Source organism: Hypanus sabinus, chromosome 26 (genome assembly GCF_030144855.1).
Source record: "Hypanus sabinus isolate sHypSab1 chromosome 26, sHypSab1.hap1, whole genome shotgun sequence".
In the NCBI taxonomy this organism is placed as follows: Eukaryota; Metazoa; Chordata; class Chondrichthyes; order Myliobatiformes; family Dasyatidae; genus Hypanus; species Hypanus sabinus.
Genome location: NC_082731.1, coordinates 2842161 through 2868546, shown reverse-complemented (window position 1 = coordinate 2868546; position 26386 = coordinate 2842161). Strand labels below are relative to the sequence as shown.

General features: G+C 44.4%; 1 protein-coding gene across 2 annotated transcripts in view; it reads right to left on the bottom strand.

Annotated features, from left to right (window-relative positions):
- actmap (actin maturation protease) overlaps positions 1-26386 on the bottom strand; it is a 42515-nt gene that overhangs the window by 9171 nt on the left and 6958 nt on the right. For both annotated transcript variants that reach the window (XM_059951373.1, XM_059951374.1), the window contains 3 exons: positions 15912-15980; positions 10663-10787; positions 4289-4418 (listed from right to left, as the gene is read on the bottom strand). In XM_059951373.1, coding sequence (XP_059807356.1) covers positions 4289-4418; positions 10663-10787; positions 15912-15980 — 324 coding nt within the window. The remainder of the gene's footprint in view (positions 1-4288; positions 4419-10662; positions 10788-15911; positions 15981-26386) is intronic.

Here is a 26386-nt window from a genome sequence, read left to right as displayed (position 1 = left end):
TATCTGAATGCACGGAGTATAAGAAATAAGGTGGATGATCCTGTTACAATATTACTGATTGTCAGGTATGAAGTTGTGGTCATCGCTGAATCGTGGCTGAAGGAATGTTGTAGTTGGGAGCTGAATGTCCAAGGTTACACGTTGTATTGGAGGGATAGGAAGGTAGACAGAGGGGGTGGTGCAGCTCTGCTGGTAAAGAATGGCATCAAATCAATGGAAAGATGTGACATAGGATCAGAAGATGTTGAATCCTTGTGGGTTGAGTTAAGAAACTGCGAGGGTAAAAGGACCCTCATGGCAGGGTCCTTTTATATACAGGCCTCCAACAGTAGCTGTGATATGGACAATAGATTACAAAAGGAAATAGAAAAGGTGAGTCAAAAGGACAATGTTATGGTTGTCATGGGAGACTTTAACATGCAGGTTAAGTTGGAAAATCAGGTTGGTAATGGATCTCAAGAGAGTGAGTTTGTTGAATGCCTACAAGGTGGCTTCTTAGAGCAGTTTCTCATTGAACCTACTAGGGGATCAGCTATACTGGATTGGGTCTTATGTAAAGAACCGGAGGCAATTAGGGGGCTTAAGGTAAAAGAACATTTAGGAGCCAGTGATCACAATATGACTGAGTTCAACATGAAACTTGATCGAGAGGAAATAAAGTCTGACGTAGCAGTATCTTAGTGAAGTAAAGGAAATTACAGTGGTTTGAGAGAGGAGTTGGCCAAAGTAAATTGGAAGGAGATGCTGACAGGAATGACAGCAGAGCATAAATGGTGTGAGTTTCTGGGGAAAATGAGGAAGGTGCAGGACATGTGTATTTCAAAAACAAAGAAATACTCAAATGGCAAAGTAGTACAACCGTGGCTGACAAGGGAAGTCAAAGCTATTATAAAAATAAAATAAAGGGGATACAACAAAGGAAAAATTAGTGGGAAGGTAGAGGATTGGGAAGCTTTTAAAAATGTACAGAGAGTAACTGAAAGAATCATTAGAAGGAAAAAGATGAAATATGAAAGCAAGCTCGCAAACAATATCAAAGTAGATAGTAAAAGCTTTTTTAAGTACGTGAAAGGTAAAAGAATGGTAAATGTGGATATAGGACCACTAGAAAATGAGGCAAGAGAAATAATAATGGGGACAAAGAGATGGCAGATGAACTAAGTGAGTATTTTGCATCAGTCTTTACTGTGGAGGACTAGCAGTGTGTCAGATGTAGGAATGTGTGAAGATGGAGAAAAGAGGGTCGTTACTATTACAAGGGAGAAGGTGATCAAAAAGCTGATAGACCTAAGTCACCCGGACCAGATGAACTGCACTCTGGGTTCTGAAAGTGGTAGCATTAGAGATTGTGGAGGCATTATCTTTTAAAAATCATTTGACTCTCACATGGTGCCAAGGGCTGGAAAATTGCAAATGTTACTCCACTCTTTAAGAAAGGAGGAAGGCAGCGAAAGGAAATTATAGACCAGTTAGCCTGACCCCAGTGGTTGGGGAGATAGTGGTGTCAGTTGTTAAGGATGAGGTTATGGAATACTCGGTTACACAGGACAAGAAAGGACAAAGTCAGCGTGGTTTCCTTGAGGGAAACGCTTGCCTGACGAATTTGCTGGAATTCTTTGAGGGGATTACAAGTAGGATAGATAAAGGGGAATGTAGTGGATGTTGTATATTTGGATTTTCAGAAGGCATTAACTAGGTGCCACACATGAGGTTGCTTACCAAATTAAAAGCTGATAGTGTTATAGGAAAGTTACCAGCATGCTTAGAGCACTGGCTGATTGGAAGGAGGCAGCGAGTGGGAATAAAAGGATCCTTTTCTGATTGGTTGCCAGTGACTAGTGGTGTTCCACTGGGGTCTGTGTTGTGTTACGCCTGTGCCCCAACTCTGAGGGGCCGAAGGGTACAAAGTAGCCCCCTCCTTTTTGAGAATCGCAAGATCACTATTAATTCAGGTCAGGAGACCCAGGAAATGAGAGAAAGACACGCAGAATCCACAAAGGGGTTTGGAATGTCCTGGCCCCTCAGTGATACAAAGCCACGGGAAATGGACATTGTCTCTTGGAGACGGAATTGTGTATTGAGTACTGTACTTCATGGAAGCCCTCAGGGAATGATCAGAGGGGGTTGTTTGAGGGATTGCATCATCCCGACCTGATTGACATCTGAGACCCCGTGAGTCAGAATAAAAGAGGGTTTGGGGAACAGCCCCTTCAGACGCACCAGGAGAAATGCCAGAAATCCCGTGACAGCGTAATAGCGACAGCCGGTGGAAAGCCCAAGTGTGTCCTTTTCCATTTGCCTCGGAATTGGTGGGCCTGACCACGGAAGGCGGCTTAGCTAAATAGCAAAAGGAGCTGGTCCCAGCTACACCAACGGAACTCTCGAAGGATCGACATCATAAAACGGGCAAGTTCTAAGAAAAATCCGTCTCTCTCTCTCTCCAACAAAAGGCTGCAGCCTGCATGAACTTGAGTGACTTTTATATTTCCATCGGACAATACATTATCCCCTAGACAATGACAGAGCTATTTCTTAGTGATTATTATTATACCCGGGCTTTTAGATTTAATATTGACGATGTATATTATCTGTATGTTTGCATTGATATTATTTTTGTGTATTTTTATCAATAAATACTGTTAAAAATAGTACCATCAGACTTTAATGGACCTCTCTATCTTTGCTGGTAAGTGACCCAGTTACGGGGTACGTAACAGTTGGGACCACTTCTTTTTAAGCTGAATATAAATGATTTAGATGATGGCTTTGTTGCCAAGTTTGCAGGTGATATGAAGATTGGTAGAGGGGCAGGTAGTGTTGAGGAAACAGGTAGCCTGCAAAAGGACTTAGACAGATAAGAAGAATAGGCAAGAAAGTGACAAATGAAATATGTTGGAAAATGCAAGGTCATGCACTTTGGTAGGAGCGTGCAGACTATTTTCTAAACGGAGAAAATCCAAAATTCTCAGATGCAAGGGGACTTGGGAGTCCTTGTGCAGAACACCCTCAAGGTTAACTTGCAGCTAGAGTCGGTGGTGAGGAAGGCAAATGCAATGTTAGCATTCATTTCAGGAGGTCTAGAATACAAGAGCAGGGCTTTGTAAGACACTGGTGAGGCCTCACCTTGAGTGTTGTGAACAGTTTTGGGCTCCTCATATAAGGAAAGATATGCTGGTATTGGAGAGGGTCCAGAGGTGGTTCACAAGGAGGATTCTGGGAATCAAAGGGTTTTCAAACGTTTGAATGCTCTGGGTCTGTACTCGCTGGAAGTCAGAAGGCTGAGGAGGGAGATCTCGTTGAAACCTTTCAAATATTGAAAGGCCTAGACAGAGTAGTTGTGTAAAGGATGTTTCCCATGGTGGGAGTGTCTAGAACAAGAGGGCACAGCCTCAGAATGGAGGGGCACTCTTTCAAAACAGAGAAATTTCTTTAGCCAGAGGGTGGTGAATTTCTGGAATTTGTTGGCACAGGCAGCTGTGGAGGCAGGGTCATTGGGTGTATTTAAGGCAGAGATTGATAGGTATCTGAGTAGTCAGGACATCAAAAGTTATGGTGAGAAGGCAAGGGAATGGGACTAAAGGGGAGATTGGATCAGCTCATGATGAAATGGCAGAAATTTTCTTCTGCATTTCATGTCCAGTTACCCCAGATTAGGGGGTAAAACTCTGCACAAGGGTTTGCTATTGCTTATCCATCACAAGGATGATGGTGGAAACAGCACCCAGCATTTTTCCCTGATGTGCCAGGGAGAATGAATGCTCCCTGCTCCCTGTTCCTGATTACCATTCAGTGATTCCCTGGGTATAAAGCAGCTGCAGATCAATGCATATTTACCCATGTTCTGAGAAGGAATCTAATTCGTGGCTACTGCTTCCAGTTACCCTCTCCAATGAGCTGGGGGGGGGGGCGGTTCCTTTGGGGTTCTAATGATTAACTCTTATTCATTATTTGGGGCATTCTTCTGTTTTTGTGGATGTTTGGGAAGAAAAAGAATTTCAGGATATATATTGTATACATTTCTCTGACATTAAATGTACCTATTGAAACCCATTGACCTATTCACAGCACACCTTTTCTTAGATAAGGAATCAGAGCTGCTCCAAGTGTCGTCTTGTATGACTAATGCGGAACCATCTGTATTTCCACGTTGGAGAGCGGGTTATTGGAGTTTCATTGTACCTTTCCATAGATTCAGCAATTCAAGTCTACATCCGGCCAAGCAGTAGTGAGCAGCAGCCCCAGTCTGGGCATGCGAGTAATGCGAGATGTGAGTAATTTGCAAGGATACGGTATTAACGCAGGATATCCAGACTTCAGATGACTCAGTATTCGGGCCTTGTTACTGCCCAATAAACCACCAGAGAGCAATTCCCCGTGACATGCAAAAACTTCTTTTGCCAGCTTTACCATATTATCACCTGCAATCAGAAAAACAATTATAAGCATTAATTTAGCTCCATTCACCATCTTGGTTCCTTAAGGTTGTCATAGGTGGGGGTGGGGAGGTAGTGGGAATAAGCTCCCACCACCTAATGTTGTGTCTCAAATAGCCTAGAGACAAGTCCAGATCCTGGCCTTCAGGTGTGGCTTTGTTAGTAAACCTGGCAGAAACATTCTTTCTGACAGGGAAAGAGGGAAAGGCAGGTCGCTGGGGCCTTAAAACCTGTTACTTCAGGCAGATGGGGCTTGTCAGCTGTTGTTGGCAGCTCATCTAGGAGAAGGAAAACTCTGATCTCAAACCTCGGCTGCTTTGCAGTTATACCCACTCATGGGGAAAGCTCCGGAACTAAATCACTGAGTAAAAATCCAGAGCTGGCGTCCCTAAGGCTGTGTTGAAACTGGCAACTCCTGCAATGCCACTGGTGCCAAACTATTTTGGTCTCTGACGTTCCTGTGAATTCATCAGCTGCACAGAGAGAGGGAGCCTGCTTCATGGGCAACAGCCTGCCCTCCATATCGTACTGGCCTGGGTTGCGTATCTGCTAAACATAGGCTGCTAAGACATAACTTCTACGGTCCGCTCCACCACCCTTCCCCTCCCCTCCACCTCTCTAGACTGGCTCTGTCCCCCTTTCCTTTCATTCCAGGTGAAGGGTCTCGACTTGAAATGTCGACAGCCCAATTCCCTCCATCAGTACTGCCTGACCTGCTGAATTCCTCCAGTGGTTTATTTTTTTCATATAATGATGACAGACCTTTAGAGTACACCTGGTAAAGCTACTGGGTCTCTGACATCCCACCCATTTCAGGGAGGTAGCACCCGCACCCCCCACAACCCCATATCCGCACCCCCAGGTCAACCTCCAAGGGTGTATGTAATACTTTGTTTAGTGATTTTGTCTAATCTGTAAACCAAGTTGGGTATATGCAGTAAATGTGACATTAAAATATGTACTTAAATTATCATGGTGACTTTTTTAATTCTATTACAACTTTAAGCAAGTCTACAGGGAGTTTGGCCTCATCACGTAGGCCATCAATAGAGTAGCTCCTTAGCAGCTAGCCAGTAGTTTAAATAACGTTAGCTATGCTAATGAACGAATGACACCTGTTAAACACCTCAACATGTCTGTTACAGTCATTTAACCCACCATGGGCAATAGAAAAGTCACTGTTGCAAACAGTGCAGCGAGCAACACTGTCATTATTTTTGACCCCTATTAGGCAGGATACGCTTTAGTGTAGTCTGGGGTGAAGTACATTTTATATTTTCTTTTTTTGGAACACTCTGCCATGGTGCTGCAGGACACTAAACTGAACTGATGGACAATGAAAGAGAGAGAGAGAGAGGTTGACTGTAAAGCCCACCCACAGAGAAAACTGATTGGTCTCTCTTTGTGCTAAATAAACCTATCAGGATGCTCCCTCTCGCTCTCACTCTTCCCCTTCCTCACCCTCTCCGTCTCCCTCTCCCTCTCAAAAAACCGATTTCCAGGATATAGTATATAATTTGCAGACATCAGGGAGCCACTATCAATATGCAGGAGACTCCCAGAACTTCCGGGAGAGGTGGGATGTCTGTGGGTAACACCTGATCAATACAATGTCACTTTAACAGTGCACTGTTCCCTCCAGTCCACCGAGCGTCAGGAGCAGCTAAAAGTGCTAGACAAGGTGAGTTATCAAGCTCTGAAAAGAACAGTGAGGTGAGACGAGGTGAGTTATCTAGGACCGGATGACTTGTACCCCAGGCTACTGTGGGAGGCGAGGAAGGAGATTGCTGAGCCTCTGGCGATGATCTTTGTATCATCAATGGGACGGGAGAAGTTCCAGAGGATTGGAGGGTTGCAGATGTTGTTCCCTTATTCAAGAAAGGGAGTAGAGATAGCCCAGGAAATTATAGACCAGTGAATCTTACTTCAGTGGTTGGTAAGTTGATGGAGAAGATCCTGAGAGGCAGGAATTATGAACATTTAAAGAGATATAATATGATTAGGAATCATCAGCATGGCTTTGTCAAGGGCAGGTCGTGCCTTATGAGCCTGTTTGAATTTTTTGAGGAATGTGACTAAACACATTGATGAAGGAAGAGCAGTAGATATAGCGTATATGGATTTTGGCAAGGCATTTGATAAGGTACCCCATGCAAGGCTTATTGAGAAAGTAAGGAGGCATGGGATCCAAGGGGACATTGCTTGCCCGCAGAAGGCAAAGAATAGTTGTAGAAGGGTCATATTCTGCATGGAGGTCAGTCACCAGTGTGGTGCCTCAGGGATCTGTTCTCGAATCCTTACTCTTCGTGATTTTTATAAATGACCTGGATGAGGAAGTGGACGGATGGGTTAGTAAGTTTGCTGATGACACAAAGGTTGGAGGTGTTGTGGATAGTGTGGAGGGCTGTCAGAGGTTACAGTGGGACATTGATAGGATGCAAAACTGGGCTGAGAAGAGGCAGATGGAGTTCAACCCAGTAAGTGTGAAGAGGTTCATTATGATAGGTCAAATATGATGGCAGAATATAACATTAATGGCAAAACTCTCGGCAGTGTGGAGGATCAGAGGGATCTTGGGGTCTGAGTCCATAGGACACTCAAAGCTGCTGCGCAGATTGACGCTGAGGTTAAGAAGGCATAAAGTGTATTTTCTATACTTCTATCAAGCTCTGAAAAGAGTGAGGTAAGACAAGGCGAGTTATTGAGCTCTTGAGACATTCAAGGGGCAGAGGGGGTCACACAGAGGAGAGGTGGCCACTAGGAGGGGCAGGTACATAAAGCAGGAATATCCATAAGACAGAAGAGCAGAATTAGGCCATTCGACACAGAAACATAGAAAACCTACAGCACAATACAGGCCCTTCGGTCCACAAAACTGTGCCGACCATGTCCTTACCTTAGTAATTACCTAGGGTTACCCATAGCCCTCTATTTTTCTAAGCTCCATGTGCCTATCCAGGACTCTTTTAAAAGACCCTATCGTATCCGCCTCCAGCACCGTCGCCGGCAGCCAATTCCAAGCACTCACCACTCTCTGAGTAAAAAACTTACCTCTGACATCTCCAAGCACCTTAAAACAGTGCACTCTTCCGTTAGTCATTTCAGCACTGGAAAAAAGCCTCCGACTATCCACACGATCAGTGCCTCTCATCATCTTATACACCTCTACCAGATCACCACTCATTCTCCATCGCTCCAAAGAGAAAAGGCCGATGTTCACTCAACCTGTTTTCAGAAGGCATGCTCCCCAATACAGGCAACATCCTTGTAAATCGTCTCTGCACCATTTCTATAGTTTCCACATCCTTCCTGTAGAGAGATGACTAGAACTGAGCATAGTACTCCAAATGGGGTCTGACCACTGTCCTATATAGCAGTAAGATTACCTCTCAGCTCTTGAACTCAATCCCACGATTGATGAATGCCAATGCACCGTATGCTTTCTTATCACAGAGTCAACCTACACAGCTGCTTTGAGTGTCCTATGGACTCAGACCCCAAGATCCCTCTGATCCTCCACACTGCCGAGAGTTTTGCCATTAATATTATATTCTGCCATCATATTTTACCTACCAAAATGAACCACCTCACAATCATCTGGGTTGAACTCTCAGCCCAGTTTTGCATCCTATCAATGTCCCGCTGTAACATCTGACACCCCTCCAAACTATCCACAACACACCCAACTTTTGTGCAAATTTACTAACCCATCCCTCCACTTCCTTATCCAGGTCATTTATAAAAATCACGAACAGAAGGGCTCCTAGAACAGATCCCTGAGGCACACCACTAGTTACCGACCTCCATGCAGAATATGACCCGTCTACAACCACTCTTTGCCTTCTGTGGGCAAGCCAGTTCTGGATCCACAAAGCAGTGTCCCCTTGGATCCCATGCCTCCTTACTTTCTCAATAAGCCTTGCATAGGGTACCTTGTCAAATGCCTTGCTGAAATCCATATACACTACATCTATTGCTCTACCTTCATCAATGTGTTTAGTCACATCCTCAAAAAATACAATCAGGCTCGTAAGGCAGGACCTGCCCTTGACTAAGCCATGCTGACTATTCCTAATCATATTATACCTCTCCAAATATTCATAAATCCTGCCTCTCAGGATCTTCTCCATCAACTTACCAACCACTGAAGTAAGATTCACTGGTCTATAATTTCCTGGGCTATCTCTACTCCCTTTCTTGAATAAAGAAACAACATCTGCAACCCTCCAATTCTCCGGAACCTCTCCCATCCCCATTGATGATGCAAAGATCATCGCCAGAGGCTCAGCAATCTCCTCCCTTGCCTCCCACAGTAGCCTAGGGTACATCTCATTCGGTCCTGGTTACTTATCCAACTTGATGCTTTCCAAAAGCTCCAGCACATCCTCTTTCTTAATATCTACATGCTCAAGCTTTTCAGTCCACTGCAAGTCATCCCTACAATGGCCAAGGTCCTTTTCCATTGTGAATACTGAAGCAAAGTATTCATTAAGTACCTCAGCTATCTCCTCTGGTTCCCTGCACACTTTTCCATTGTCACACTTGGTAGGTCCTATTCTCTCAGATCTTATCCTCTTGCTCTTCACATCCTTGTAGAATGCCTTGGGGTTTTCCTTAATCCTGCTCACCAAGGCCTTTTTATAGCCCCTTCTGGCTCTCCTAATTTCATTCTTAAACTCCTTCCTGCTAGCCTTATAATTTTCTAGATACCTATCATTACCTAATATTTTGAAGGTCCAAATCTTGGTGAGTGGTAATGCTATCTAACTCCATATTCAGAGGCATTTCTGAGAGGACAGACTCTAGAATGGTGTGTTGCCTTCACTTTGTCAGGATCAAGAACATCTCTGAAGAGGCATAGGACATTCTGAAAGGGCAGGGTGAGCTGCCAGAGATTGTGGTCCACATTAGACTTAACCTGTGCAGAAAAATGACAGCATTTCATTGTGGAGTGTTGTATTTCTGGTTGTCAAACACAGGTGGAGAGTATGGTAGCGTAACAGTCAGTATGACATTATTACAGCCTGGGGATGTCAGAGACTAATCCCGAGGTTATCTGTACGGACACTGTGGAAAGTGTGGGTTTCCTCCCACAGTCTAGAGATTCACCATAACTGTCTAAATTGTCCCACGACTAGACAGGTTAAAATCAGTAGGACGATGGGCAGAGTGGCACAAAGGGCTGTTAGAGCCATTCCCTGCTGCACAATGAAACAATAAAAGGTGGGACCTTTAGGGACAGAGGGAGTGTGTACAGGGACCGAGTGATGTACTGAGGGATCTTGGGGTGGAAGTTCATAGCTCCCTGAAATTTACAACCCAGGCAGATAGAATTGTAACAAAGGCTTACAGCAAGTGAGGGCACTCAGGATAAAAGTTGTCAGTCATCTTGCAGCTGGTTACAAACATAACAGATTCTGTAAATGCTGGAAATCTTGAGCAACACACACAAAATTCTGGAGGAACTCAGCAACCTGGAGGGGAATAAACAGTTGACGTTTTAGTCTCAGTGAAGGGTCTCAGCCAAAATGGTTGCCTGGACTGGAGAATGTAGCTATAATGAGTGGTTAGACAAACTTGGATTGTGTTCCAGAAAGTATCAGAGGCTGGGCCGAGACTTGATTGAAGTTTATACAACAGCAAAAGCCACAGGATAGTAAATGCCAAATACTAGAGGACATAGCTTCAGGCAGAGAGGGGGAATGTTTAAAAGAGACTTACAAAGAAGGCGTTAACTGCCTGGCAGGGGAGGCTAGAAGCACACAAAACAGCAATGTTTAAGAGGCATTTAGACAGGAAGGGAACAGAGGGGTGCAGCTTGCTGGGATTAGTATAATTTGGCATCATGGTAAGCACTGACACTGTGGGCCAGGCAGTTTGTTCCTGTGCTGATACATAGAATGGATACCTCTTGGTCAGTATAGTCTTAATGGGCCAAAGGGCCTGTTTCTGTGCTCTACAACACAAAGCCAGATTAATCTGTAAAGTAGAAAGGATGGAAACCAATCACGGAACTGATGGGAACTAATCAAGGAACCAATGGGACCCAATCACAGAACCGATGATAACCAATCAATGAACTAATCACAGAACCAATGGGAACCACTCATAGAACTAATAACAGAACCATTGGGAATTAATCACTGAACTAAACACAGAATCAGTGGGAACTAATCACAGAAGTGATGGGAACCAGTAATGGAGGTAGAGAAGCTGCTTTGGACCGTACCTGAGAACATCTCTCCCTGAGCAGTGTAGTTCTTCTCTATGGCACAGTTCACAATGTCCTCCAGTCTCACAGGTCGAGGTGCATTCAGCAAATGTCCAGCCATCCAGAGAGCAACCAGGCCGCACCTGGAATAGAATAAACCGTCGCTGCGTCAGGAGCTGAAAAATGCAGGGTCAACCATGGCAAGGAGAGATGGAGCTGAAACAGGGAATCCAGGTAGCAAATGTATCCTTTACTCTATTCCCCGAGCTCTTTGTTTTGTAATTTTACCCAAATGGACTAGAGGAAGGCATGTGAAAGTTTTGAATATTTGGAAATAGTTGATTGTGGCACAGTTTGTACAATCCCAAAACTGCAGAGAGCCAGGTTTGACATTGACTCCTGGAGCTCCCTGTATGACATTTGCATATCTTCCCTGTGACAGTGAGTTTCCACCGGGTGCACCAATTTCCTCCTGCATTCCAACAAGGCTGTCACTGTAAACTGGCAGAATGTGGGGGGAGAAGGAAATAGGATCAATGCAGGATCAGCGTAAATGGACGCTAGGCTCTTAGTGCAGACTCGATAGGCCTGTATGTATGATTCAAAATGCCTTTGCATTTAAGGACCACACAAAGTCAATTTATAATCAAAGTACAAATGTGACACAATGCATTTGTGCATTTTGCGCCTGAGATGCATTTTCTTCCGGGCATTCACAATAAATGAATTTCCCTTGGGATCAATAACGTATGTCTGTCTGTAAATACAAGAACTGTCATGGAATCAGTGAGAGACTGCACTCAAAGGACGGTCAAGCAACTAGCACACAAGTGTGCAATCTGTGCAAGTACAAAAGAAAAAAAGGAAATACAAGTGATAAATAAATAATAAACAACGAGAATATGAGATGAACAGTCCTTGAAACTGAGTCCATAGTTTGTGGGAATAACTCAGTGATGGAGTGAGTGAATTTGAGTGAATTTGTCCCCTCTGGTTCAGGAGCCTGATGGTTGAGGGGTAATAACTGTTCCTGAACCTGGTGATGTGGGTCCTGCAGCTCCTGTACCTCCTTCCTGGTGGTTGAGGGGTAATAACTGTTCCTGAACCTGGTGGTGTGTGTGCTGATGGCAATAGCGAGAAGAGAGCATGGCCTGGATGGTATTTTGGTGAACACAAGGGGCATGCTAGACAAAGAAAAGCAATGAGACAGAAGGTTGGTCATGGTGGTTTTGTTAGTTTGTTTGGGATATGAATATAGAAACAATTGGGGAAACTCAGCACTTATACAGCAGTTTCCACCAGCCCACCAACAGACAAAGTACGGTGAAGAGCCCTGACACTGTGGTATTCACTGGTATTGCAGCCCACAGCTAAAAAAAAGGGTACATGTCAGTGGAACGGTAACTTTAAATTCATTACCGTTAATTATACCAGAGAATCTGTCCTGGGAACAGCTCCTAAGTGCACCACAAAGAAGGCAAGATATCACCTCTACTTCCTTAGAGGTTTGTGGAGATTTGGCATGTGATCTAAAACTTTAACAAACTTCTATAGAGTGGCAAGTATGGCCTGGGTATGGAAATAGGAAAGAAGAATCCCACAAAAAGTGATGGATGCATCCCAGACCGTCACAGGAAAACCCCTCCCCACCTCTGAGCTCACTACAAGAAGCACTACCCCATGAAAACAGCATCAACGGCCCCCACCATCCATCTTGCTACTACCACAGGGCAGGAGGTACAGGAGCCTTAGGCCCCACACCACCAGCTTCAGAAACCGTTAGTATTCTATAACTACCAGCTGCTGATCCAGCATGGACAGCTTCCACAACTTATAAACTCACTTCCAAGGACTTTATGTATTTATTTATTGAGATAGAGCACAGAATAGGTCCTGTAGCGGCAAAAGATTGATCAAAAATTAAAACAAAACAATTGCCGCCAGTCTGCGACACCAGTGTGACACGCCCATAGCCCCAATGATGCTGCAAAAGTCAAACTCTTTATTCAATCCTTCACTGGCAGTTAGCAGCATACAATTCAGCATTACTGAGCTTTGTCTCAGTGGTCAGCAAAAGATACGACCTCCATCGCTCCAAAGCAACAAGCTGCCATGAAATAAGCAAGAATATGTAACTTATTCCCTCTGCTTCCACCACACCCCGTCTAATGTGACTAGTATCGTGGTTTCTCGTGCCCCAGAAATGACCAAGAGATGCAGAAGATTCTTTAAGAAGGGTTAAACTTTAATTTGCAAATCAAAGCTGAGACGGTCATTGAGCTAGTCGCTGATTGCCCACCGATCTTTGGACACAGCATTTTTTATAGCAATCTCCTGGTCCAGTTTCACACGTACAATCATGTTCTAATCTACATCTCTTAGCTACCTCTCATTAACACACCATTGTCTTCTACATTCTTAATATTTCATTCTCCTGCTAAATTGGGTACATGCATAGCAAATAGCAAACTCAGATTACATAATTTACATCTCTTAGCTTCCTCTAACACACCATTGTCTTTTACATTCCTAGGATTTCATCCTGGATACATGCACAGCAAGTTGACCACACAGCCTTGGCCACACAGCAAACAATGCAACCTTCATACTCCATTTTGGATACATGCATAGCAAGCTGACTACATAGTTTTGGTTACACAGCAAATAATGCAACTTTTATACTCCAATACTAGCTACCATAATACACATGATAAATGCACAGCACAGAATGCAAAGCTCCTATGTTCCAGCTCCCTAATTATTATACCAGAATAGTTACAACTCCATGCTGCTAGGACACAGGAGACATGAAATCTCAACATGTCCTCTTTTGGTAAGCAGGCTGTCCTGGATTGTGTTCTTCTCCTGGCAAACCAGGTTGTTTCTCCTGTATGCATTCTGTCATGAATTGCTGCTGCCAAAGCTCATCCAAGCACAAAACTGAAGTCGCATTAACTGCCAGTCCTGGCTGAGTGTAGTCTCTTCCATGATCATGACCTCCTTCCAATGGTTCATTAACAGTCCAACCCAGCATTGTTCTGATTGCATAGGATGCATCATTAACACTGCCAATCAAGTGCCATGTTCATTCCTGTCAGTTCAATTTCTGGCAAATAAATTTGCTTCAGGTGAGACAATTCCCGAAGATCTCTTTGACAAGGCATACTTTCCTGTGTATGGATGTTAGGCAGGTCACAATAGTTCACACTATCCAAGTCAGACTCTCTCAATCCTGAAATGAAGTATCTACTCACGACCTTCTCTTGACCATGGCACAAGAGCTTGTTCATGAGGTTCTCTGTGCTTCCTTGATCTAGGAAAGCACAAATAACCACTGGCTTGTTACTCTCTTGACTTCACCTGAACTGCAATTACAATCGTAATCACCAACCTCCGTAAGGCCATTAGATACCAAGGTGCTGCTGTGTTTGCTTTGTTCCAAACTTCCCTTTTCATCAGTTTCACTTTCCATGGTAGCCACTGTAGTAGCAAAGCTGCTCCCTTTAGCTTGAGAATGAACTTTTGACCCAGTTTTGTTCACACCTTTGCTGTCGCATTGTATACTTCCCCGAACACGGCGTGCAGCAATCTTCACTCACCATTCAATCAAATCAACAATGTCTGTGAAAGTAACCTCACGGGTGTGCCTTTCTTGCAGTTCATATACCTCCCATCACCATTCTTCCCAAAGCTCATCAGGCAATTTATTTACGACAATCTTCAGATTAGCAGGCATGTTCAACTTATGCATGGCCCTGCACTTCTCCCATGGAATTGCAATAACTTCTCAGAAAAAGCCTGTAGTATTGAAGAGGTTTCACGTCCTCTGATTTGACATGTGGCCAAAAAGGAGGCTTTTCCATGCAGGACACACAGTTTTGAGCTCATCATCAAAATGGGCCTTTAGGTATCCTTGCTCGTGGCTGGCACACTGGAAACTTCTGACAAGCTCTACACGGGACTGTTCAAGGAAATAGATGACAAGCATCACAACCTTCAGCCTTGCCTTCAATGCTACTCATAAATGAGTGATACTGCCGTGGATCACCATTGAAGATTGGAATCTCTCTTTTAGGCAGAGATGCAATGTGTTGCTGTTGCTTCACTGTGTGCTTATCATTTCCTTTCATGTCCTTATGATTTCTAGCACGGCACTTTAGACCTTTATCATCTGAAACACGAGTGTCATTGTACTGTAAATCAGTGTTCTCAGAAGCATACACGATTGAATTACGCACTACTTCTGATCTCTTCGAAGCTGTTGTTCCTGATCTCTTCGTAACTGCTCCTGATCTCTTCGAAGCTGTTCTGCCTTTTCTTCCTAGCCTCCAACTGTTCCTCTAAGGTGTATCTGCTGTCTGAGCTAAATCAGCCTCCATTCTGATCCATGTCAATGTGATACTAGGCGCATGGGACATCTTGCGAACAACAGAAACTGTTCCATCCACGTTAGACACGGTGTCGTTAGTGCACACGACATCCTGTAACTTACCAGTTGTCACAGTGTGATACGTAACTTATTCCCTTTGCTTCTACCACATCCCCTCTAATGTGACCAATTACCATAATACACGTAATAAACGCACAGCATAAAGTACAAATCGGAAAGAGAATAGATAATGGCTGCTACAGAGTAGTAGTGTGATACATCATTTATTTCCTTTGCTTTTACCACGCCCCCCTCTAATGTGACTCATTGCCCTAGTACACCTCATAAACACACAGCACAAGTCACTACAGGCCCTTTGAGCCATGTTGCCCAGCAACCCCTAGTCTAATCATGGCATGATGCACAATGTCCAATTAACCTACTTCTTTGGACCATGGGAGGAAACTCGAGCACCTGGAGAAAGCTCACAGTCTGCTTATAGATGACGTCAGAATTGTACTCTGAACTCCGATTTCCCGATCTGCAATAAGAGTTGCTCTAACCGCAATGCTACCATGGCACCCAACTTTACAGTTCAGTACTATTTATTTATTTTTAAATATTATTTGCACAATTTTTTGCATTTTGGTGTTCGTCAGTCTTATTTATAGTTGTCATGAACGTTATAATATCTTTCTATTTTTCTGTAAATTCGTTCCAGAAAACAAAGCTCAAGTATGCAGCGACAAATATGTACTTTGGTAAGAACTTTAAACGAGAATGATTTATTTTGAACTTCAAACTGGAAAGTGGCTTAAACCCACAATGTATGCTAAACTAAATTTAGACAAATTAACAGTGTATATTTAAGTTAAAAAAAAGGATGACGTATACTTACTGTGGACCATCTTGGATCATCGAGGGTACAGGTGCATTAATTAGTAACCAGTTCAGCTCTTTACTAAAACTGTGGGGGGATAAAAAGAATCTTATAAAATCTACATTGCTCAATTTATTATTATTATTATTATTATTATTAGAGATACTACGGTGCAGGTCCTTTCAGCCCCTCGAGTTGCACCACACTGATTCAACCCCCAGGATGACGTATAATGAGTAATTAGCCTCCTACCCCATTGGCAGCCCCTGATTCAACCCCCAGGACATGTATAATGAGCAATTAACCGTCTATCCCATTAGCAGCCCCTGAATCCTGAATTCAACCCCCAGGATGACGTATAATGAGCAATTAGCCTCCTACCCCATTGGCAGCCCCTGATTGAACCACAGGGCAATGTATAATGAGCAATTAACCATCTATCCCATTAGCAGCCCCTGATTCAACCCCCCCCCCCCCCGATGATGTATAATGAGCAATTAGCCTCCTACCCCATTGGCAGCCCCTGATTCAACCCCCAGGATGATGCATAATGAGCAAATAGCCCCCATTAGCAGCCCCAGATTGAACCCCCAGGATGACGAATAATGAGCAATTAGCCTCCTACCCCATTGGCAGCCCCTGATTCAACCCCCAGGATGATGTATAATGAGCAATTAGCCCCCATTGGCAGCCCCTGATTGAACCACAGGGCAACGTATAATGAGCAATTAGCCGTCTACCCCATTAGCAGCCCCTGATTCAACCCCCAGGATGATGTATAATGGCCAATTAACTTTCTTCCCCATACAGCTTTGGACTGTGGGAGCAAATGTCACACCACTCTTCAAGAAGGGAGAACGGTAGAGGAAAGGAAACTATAGGCCAGTTAGTCTGACCTCAGTAGTTGGAAAGACACTGGAGGCGATTATCGACCTATTGGAGTCTGCTCCACCATTTCATCATGGCTAATCCAATTTTCCTCTCAGCCCCAATCTACTGCTTTCTCCCCGTATCCCTTCATGCCCTGACAATCAAGAATCTATCAACCTCTGTCTTAAGTAAACGTAAAGACTTGGCCTCCACAGCTGCCTGTGGCAAAGAATTCCACAGATTCACTTCTCTGGCTAAAGAAATCTCTCCTCATCTCCATTCTAAGAGGAAGCCCCTCTATTCTGAGATTATGTCCTCTGTCCTTAGATCTTCCCACCACAGGAAACATTCTCTCCAAATCCACTCTGTCAAACCATTTAACAGGCTTCAATTAGGTCACCCCTCATTCTTCTGAATCCCAGCAAATAATGGCCTAATTTTGCTCTTATATCTTATGGTCTTGTGACATTGAAATATAACAGTAAACTACGATGCCTCAAACTATAATAGCATTCTGCTAACTGCTAGTCTACTGTGGTACCTACGTCTTGGGTGATCTCTAGGCACATGGAGTCTATATTAATCAGCCGACAGTGTTACAATATAAACTAGCCCACAGGGTCGACAATATTAACTAGCCGACAGGGTTACAATATTAACTATCCCACAGGGTCGACAATATTAACTAGCCGACAGGGTTACAATATTAACTAGCCCACAGGGTCGACAATATTAACTAGCCCACAGGGTTACAATATTAACTAGCCCACAGGGTCTACAATATTAACTAGCCCACAGGATTACAATATTAACTAGCCCACAGGGTTACAATGTTAACTAGCCCACAGGGTCGACAATATTAACTAGCCCACAGGGTTACAATGTTAACTAGCCCACAGGGTCGACAATATTAACTAGCCCACAGGGTTACAATATTAACTAGCCCACAGGATTACAATATTAACTAGCCCACAGGGTCGACAATATTAACTAGCCCACAGGATTACAATATTAACTAGCCCACAGGGCCTACAATATTAACCAGCCCACAGGGTTACAATGTTAAGTAGCCCACAGGGTCTACAATATTAACTAGCCCACAGGGTTACAACGTTAACTAGCCCACAGGATTACAATATTAACTAGCCCACAGAGTCGACAATATTAACTAGCCCACAGGGTTATAATGTTAACTAGCCCACAGGGTCGACAATATTAACCAGCCGACAGTGTTACAATATTAACTAGCCCACAGGGTTGTCAATATTAACTAGCCCACAGGGTCGACAATATAAACTAGCCCACAGGGTCGACAATATTATCTAGCCGAAAGGGTTACAATATTAACTAGCCCACAGGGTCTACAATATTAACCGGCCCACAGGATTACAATATTAACTAGCCCACAGGGTCTACAATATTAACTAGCCCACAGGGTCTACAATATTAAGTAGCCCACAGGGTCGACAATATTAACTAGCCCACAGGGTTACAATATTAACTAGCCCACAGGGTCTACAATATTAACTAGCCCACAGGGTGGACAATATTAACTAGCCCACAGGATTACAATATTAACTAGCCCACAGGGTCGACAATATTAACTAGCCCACAGTGTTACAATATTAACTAGCCCACAGGGTCGACAATATTAACTAGCCCACAGGGTTACAATATTAACTAGCCCACAGGGTCTACAATATTAACTAGCCCACAGGATTACAATATTAACTAGCCCACAGGGGTACAATGTTAACTAGCCCACAGGGGTACAATGTTAACTAGCCCACAGGGTCGACAATATTAACTAGCCGACAGGGTTACAATATTAACTAGCCGACAGGGTTACAATATTAACTAGCCCACAGGGTCTACAATATTAACTAGCCCACAGGGTCGACAATATTAACTAGCCCACAGGGTTACAATGTTAACTAGCCCACAGGATTACAATATTAACTAGCCCACAGAGTCGACAATATTAACTAGCCCACAGGGTTATAATGTTAACTAGCCCACAGGGTTGACAATATTAACCAGCCGACAGTGTTACAATATTAACTAGCCCACAGGGTTGTCAATATTAACTAGCCCACAGGGTCGACAATATAAACTAGCCCACAGGGTCGACAATATTATCTAGCCGAAAGGGTTACAATATTAACTAGCCCACAGGGTCTACAATATTAACCGGCCCACAGGATTACAATATTAACTAGCCCACAGGGTCGACAATATTAACTAGCCCACAGGGTCTACAATATTAACTAGCCCACAGGGTGGACAATATTAACTAGCCCACAGGATTACAATATTAACTACCCACAGGGTCGACAATATTAACTAGCCGACAGTGTTACAATATTAACTAGCCCACAGGGTCGACAATATTAACTAGCCCACAGGGTTACAATATTAACTAGCCCACAGGGTCTACAATATTAACTAGCCCACAGGATTACAATATTAACTAGCCCACAGGGGTACAATGTTAACTAGCCCACAGGGTCGACAATATTAACTAGCCGACAGGGTTACAATATTAACTAGCCCACAGGGTCTACAATATTAACTAGCCCACAGGGTCGACAATATTAACTAGCCCACAGGGTTACAATATTAACTAGCCCACAGGGTCTACAATATTAACTAGCCCACAGGATTACAATATTAACTAGCCCACAGGGTTACAATGTTAACTAGCCCAAAGGGTCGACAATATTAACTAGCCCACAGGGTTACAATATTAACTAGCCCACAGGATTACAATATTAACTAGCCCACAGGGTCGACAATATTAACTAGCCCACAGGATTACAATATTAACTAGCCCACAGGGTTACAATGTTAAGTAGCCCACAGGGTCTACAATATTAACTAGCCCACAGGGTTACAATGTTAACTAGCCCACAGGATTACAATATTAACTAGCCCACAGAGTCCACAATATTAACTAGCCCACAGGGTTACAATGTTAACTAGCCCACAGGGTCGACAATATTAACCAGCCGACAGTGTTACAATATTAACTAGCCCACAGGGTTGTCAATATTAACTAGCCCACAGGGTCGACAATATAAACTAGCCCACAGGGTCGACAATATTATCTAGCCGAAAGGGTTACAATATTAACTAGCCCACAGGGTCTACAATATTAACCGGCCCACAGGATTACAATATTAACTAGCCCACAGGGTCTACAATATTAACTAGCCCACAGGGTCTACAATATTAAGTAGCCCACAGGGTCGACAATATTAACTAGCCCACAGGGTCTACAATATTAACTAGCCCACAGGGTCGACAATATTAACTAGCCCACAGGATTACAATATTAACTAGCCCACTGGGTTACAATGTTAAGTAGCCCACAGGGTCTACAATATTAACTAGCCCACAGGGTTACAATGTTAACTAGCCCACAGGATTACAATATTAACTAGCCCACAGAGTCGACAATATTAACTAGCCCACAGGGTTACAATGTTAACTAGCCCACAGGGTCGACAATATTAACCAGCCGACAGTGTTACAATATTAACTAGCCCACAGGGTTGTCAATACTAACTAGCCCACAGGGTCGACAATATAAACTAGCCCACAGGGTCGACAATATTATCTAGCCGAAAGGGTTACAATATTAACTAGCCCACAGGGTCTACAATATTAACCGGCCCACAGGATTACAATATTAACTAGCCCACAGGGTCTACAATATTAACTAGCCCACAGGGTCTACAATATTAAGTAGCCCACAGGGTCGACAATATTAACTAGCCCACAGGGTTACAATATTAACTAGCCCACAGGGTCTACAATATTAACTAGCCCACAGGGTCGACAATATTAACTAGCCGACAGTGTTACAATATTAACTAGCCGACAGTGTCGTCAATATTAACTAGCCCACAGGGTCGACAATATTATCTAGCCGAAAGGGTTACAATATTAACTAGCCCACAGAGTCGACAATATTAACTAGCCCACAGGGTCTACAATATTAACTAGCCCACAGGGTCGACAATATTAACTAGCCCACAGGGTTACAATATTAACTAGCCCACAGGGTCTACAATATTAACTAGCCCACAGGGTCGACAATATTAACTAGCCCACAGGGTCGACAATATTAACTAGCCGACAGTGTTACAATATTAACTAGCCGACAGTGTCGTCAATATTAACTAGCCCACAGGGTCTACAATATTAACTAGCCAACAGGGTTACAATATTAACTAGCCCACAGGGTCGACAATATTAACTAGCCCACAGGATTACAATATTAACTAGCCCACAGGGTTGACAATATTAACTAGCCCACAGGGTCGACAATATTAACTAGCTGACAGGGTCTACAATATTAACTAGCCCACAGGGTCGACAATATTAACTAGCCGACAGGGTTACAATATTAACTAGCCCACAGGGTCTACAATATTAACCAGCCCACAGGATCTACAATATTAACTAGCCCACAGTGTCGACAATATTAACTAGCCCACAGGGTTACAATATTAACTAGCCCACAGGGTTGACAATATTAACTAGCCCACAGGGTTACAATATTAACTAGCCCACAGGATCTACAATATTAACTAGCCCACAGGGTTACAATATTAACTAGCCCACATGGTCTACAATATTAACTAGCCCACAGGGTTACAATATTAACTAGCCCACATGGTCTACAATATTAACTAGCCGACAGGACCCGAGGGTTAATCCATCAAAGAAATCATTTAACCGTGTGCTGTGCTAAATTCCAATGCTGAACAGGCTGTAGTAGAAGAGAGTACACAATCTTTCCATGTCATCTACAGCACCACACTTGCATTAATATGTAAGATATAATGCTGTTCTGCAATATGAATGTTTGAAGTATAAATAAGAATTGGCCACCTGACCCCAGAACCTGTTCTGTCATTTAATGCAGATCTGGCAGCAGCCCTGCCTGACCCACTGAATGTTTCTAGTCCTTCCCCTTTTTATTTCCAGCATCAGCAGTTTCTTTCATTTTCATGGGCCATAATTCCCTCCTTTCTGTTTCCCTTCCTTTTTGAGGAACTGATACTTTTCCCATTTCATCATATCTAGGGAAATTTGGAAAATCAAGTCAAGTCCAGTCAAGTCACTTTTTATTGTCATTTCGACCATAACTGCTGGTACAGTACACACTAAAAACAAGACTTTTTCAGGACCATGGTGCTACATGAAACAGTACAAAAACTACACTGAACTATGTACAAACGTTTGTAAAAACAACGCAGAAAAAAACTACACTAGACTACAGACCTACCCAGGACTGCATAAAGTGCACAAAACAGTGCAGTCATTACAATAAATAATAAACAGGACAATAGGACAGTGAGGTGTCAGTCCAGACTCTGGGTATTGAGGAGTCTGATAGCTTGAGGGAAGAAACTGTTACATAGTCTAGTCGTGAGAACCCGAATGCTTCGGTGCCTTTTCCCAGATGGCAGGAGGGAGAAGAGTTTGTACGAGGAGTGTCTGGGGCCCTTCATAATGCTGTTTGCTTTGTGGATGCAGCCTGTACTGGTAGGAAGAGAGACCCCGATGATCTTCTCAGCTGACCTCACTATCCGCTACAGGGTCTTGCGATCCGAGATGGTGCAATTTCCAAACCAGGCAGTGATGCAGCTGCTCAGGATGCTTTCAATACAACCCCTGTAGAATGTGATGAGGATGGGGGGTGGTGGGAGATGGACCCTCCTCAGCCTTTGCGAAAAGTAGAGACGCTGCTGGGCTTTTTTTGCTATGGAGCTGGTGTTGAGGGATCAGGTGAGATTCTCTGCCAGGTGAACACCAAGAAATTTGGTGGTCTTAACAACCTCTTATCGAGGAGCCGTCGATGTTCAGCAGAGAGTGGTCGCTCCATGCCCTCCTGAAGTCAACAACCATCTCTTTTGTTTGTTCACATTCAGAGATAGGCTGTTGGCTCTGCACCAGTCTGTTAGCTGCTGCACCTCCTCTCTGTAAGCTGACTCATCGTTCTTGCTGATGAGACCCACCACAGTCGTGTTATCGGCGAAATTGATAATGTGGTGTTGCAGCACAGTCGTGGGTCAGCAGAGTGAACAGCAGTGGACTGAGCACACAGCCCTGGGGAGCCCCCATGCTTAGTGTGATGTGTTGGAGATGCTGTCTCCGATCCGGACTGACTGAGGTCTCCCAGTCAGGAAGTCTAGTATGCAGTTGCAGAGGGAGGTGTTCAGGCTCAGCTTTCCAATCAGTTTCGGAGGGATGATTGTGTTGAATGCTGAACTGAAATCTATGAACAGCATTCATAGCTTAACCTGGTTAAGGCCAGGTGGAGGGTGGTGGCAATGGCAGCATCTGTTGAGAGGTTGGGACGGTATGCGAACTGCAGGGAGTCCAGTTAGGGGGGCAGCAGGGTCTTGATGTGCCTCATGACGAGCCTCTCGAAACACTTCATGATGATGGATGTAAGTGCAACGGGACGGTAGTTATTGAGGCAGGACACTGAAGACTTCTTCGGCACGGGGACGATGGTGGCAGCCTTGAAGCACGTTGGAACGGTGGCGCTGCTCAGGGAGATGTTGAAGATATCAGTGAGAACATCTGCACATCCTCTGAGCACTCTACCAGGGATATTGTCTGGTCCAGCAGCCTTCTGTGGGTTGACCCTGCACAGGGTTCTTCTCACATCGGCCACAGTGAGACACAGCACCTGGTCATTTGTAGGAGGGGTGGACTTCCTCGCCGCCACGTCATTTTCTGCCTCAAAACGGGCGTAGAAGTTATTCAGCGCACCTGGGAGAGGCATCACCCACACAGTCAGGTGATGTTGTCCTGTAATTGGTGATGTCCTGGATGCCCTTCCACATGTGCCGCGTTTTACCGCTGTCCTGGAAGTGGCTGTGGATTCGCTGGGCATGTGCATGCTTTGCCTCTCTGATGTCCCAGGAGAGTTTGGCCCTTGCTGTTGTTAGGGCTGCCTTGTTGCCTGCTCTGAAGGCAGAGTCACGGGTCCTCAGCAGCGCACGCACCTCCGCAGTCATCCATGTACTGATGGTCTTGGACACAGTGACGTCATCAATGCACTTGCTGGTCACTGATGCTGTGTACTCCTCTCAGTTGGTGGAGTTGCCATCTGTTGCAGCCTCCCTGAACATGTGCCAGTCAGTGTGCTCAAAGCAGTCTTGAAGAGCAGAGATGGCTCCTGCTGGCCAGGTTTTCACCTGCTTCTGAACTGGTCTGGAGTGCCTGACCAGCGGTCTGTATGCTGGGATTAGCATAACAGAGATATGGTCTGAGTAACCGAGGTGGGGGTGGGGGTGGGAGATGTTTGTGTAAACCAGGTCCAATGCGTTCTCCCCCCTCGTTGCAAAGTCCACATACTGATGGAATTTGGGGACCACTGACGTAAGGTTTGCGCAGTTAAAATCTTTGGCGACAATAAACAGTCCATCAGGGTGTGCGTTCTGCAGTTCACTAATAGCCCCGTACAGTTCACAGAGCACCTCCTCCACATTAGCGCTGGGGGAAATGTAGTCACCGACTATGAGGACAGAGGTGAATTCCCGTGGTAAATAAAATGGTCTGCATCGAACTGCCAGAAACTCCACTAGGGATGAGCAGTGTCGGGAAACCAGCACAGAGCTCTTACACCATTCCATATTGATGTAAACACACAAGCCACCACCGCGAGTCTTACCGCAGAGAGCTGCGTCCCTGTCCGCTCGAAACAAGGCGAGCCCATCCAGCTGAACGGTGGTGTCTGGGACTCCGTCAGTGAGCCACAGTCTCTGTGAAAACATACGCACAGCAGACTCTGTACTCCCGCTGAGTGTTATGTTGGAGTCGGATGTAGTCCAATTTATTGTCCAGGGAGCGGACATTGGAGAGCCGGCTGGCTAGGGTTTGCTTTTCTCCTGCCCGCTTGCCTCGCTTCCGCTTCCTCGCACACCACTTATGACATCCCCACCCTCGGCCACCAGCATCCGGCGAGTCCGAGGCCTGATCCCCTTAGCAAGCCGAGGTCACGTAACTTAACCAGCAGATCTTCATGAAAGTTTGTTTTTGGGCGATCTCTGTATTGTAGCAGTATCTGGCGATGGTAGATAATCGCTCTGTTATCCACTGCCCTAAACCCTAATTGTGTCTCAATATTAAATTAGAAAATTAAACTGAAGTAACACCAGATCTGAAAGGCCGCTGCTGCCTGTAAAACCAATGCATTAACCATCTCAATGGCCTCTTCTTCGGGTCCCATCAGGTCCCAGCTCCAACCGCTACCACTTAACCAGTGACTAACTTTCCTGAGAGAATTCCTCCCTCAATTCCAACTCCAAAATTGCTTCATTTCTCAGTCTTTTCTGTTGTAAAGACCAATGTAAAATACTGCGCCTGTTTCCCACATGCACCAAGTCCTTATTTTGTAATAACTACTTCCCCACACTCTAGGATCAATATTTATATTGCTAACATTTTTCTGTATTAATGGAAACTTTTACCATTTGTTCTTTACATTTCTAACTGGATTTATCTTGCAATCCAATTCTTCCTTCTTTACTATTTTTAAAGTAATACTCTGCACTTTTTAAATACGCAGTGGCAACTTTATTAGGTACACCTGCTCATTAATGTAAATATCTAATCAGCCAATCATGTGGCAACAACTTAATGCATAAAGACATGCAATCAAGGTCAAGAGGTTCAGTCGTTGTTCAGACCAAACATCAGAATGGGGAAGAAATGTAATGTAAGTGACTTTGACCTTGACCACGGAATGACTGTTGGTGCCAGACAGGGTGATTTGAGTATCAGACACTACTGATCTCTTGGGATTTTCATGCACAACCACCTCTAGAGTTTACAGGTTAAATTCTAGAGACAGTTGTGAAACAAAAGCCATCCAGGGAGCAGCAGCTCTGTGGGTGAAAGGCCCTTGTAATGAGAGAGGTCAGAGGAGAATGGCCAGACTGGTTCAAACTGACAAGAGGGCACAGTAACTCAGCCAGGTGTTACAACAGAGGTGTGCAGAAGAGCATCTCTGAAGCACAACATGTTGAATCTTGACATGGACGGGCTACAGCAGCAGAAGATCACATACAGTCAGTGGCCACTTTATTAGGTACAGGTGATCACCGAGTGTACATACTGTCTAATCTTTACAGTGGGATCGATATTGCACAGGATGAGAAAATAACTTGGAAGAGTAGACATGTAACATGTTAACGTGGTGTGCTGTTAGCATACAGGGTGCCGTGTTAGCCTGTCATAATATAAGAGTTCAACATTATTCTGCACTAGTATACTTATTGTTAAATGATCAGAAGCCCATAAGACATAGGAGCAGAACTAGAGATTAATTTACTTATCACATAAACATCGAAACACACAGTGAAATGCATTGTTTGTGTTAACACCCAACACTTGCTCTTCTATGGATGTGCCTACAGGAGGTGCAACACAATCCAGTGCTTACCCACAATGCTCAGCAGAACACAAGCAACATCAACAACAGAACAACAAGCTCCTTGCTCCCCCCCGCCCCCCCACACACACGCGTGCGCGCCACACGTGAGCTGATCTCTAATCCCAGGACAGCAGCCTGTGTCCAGGGACTCATAGAATTGCAG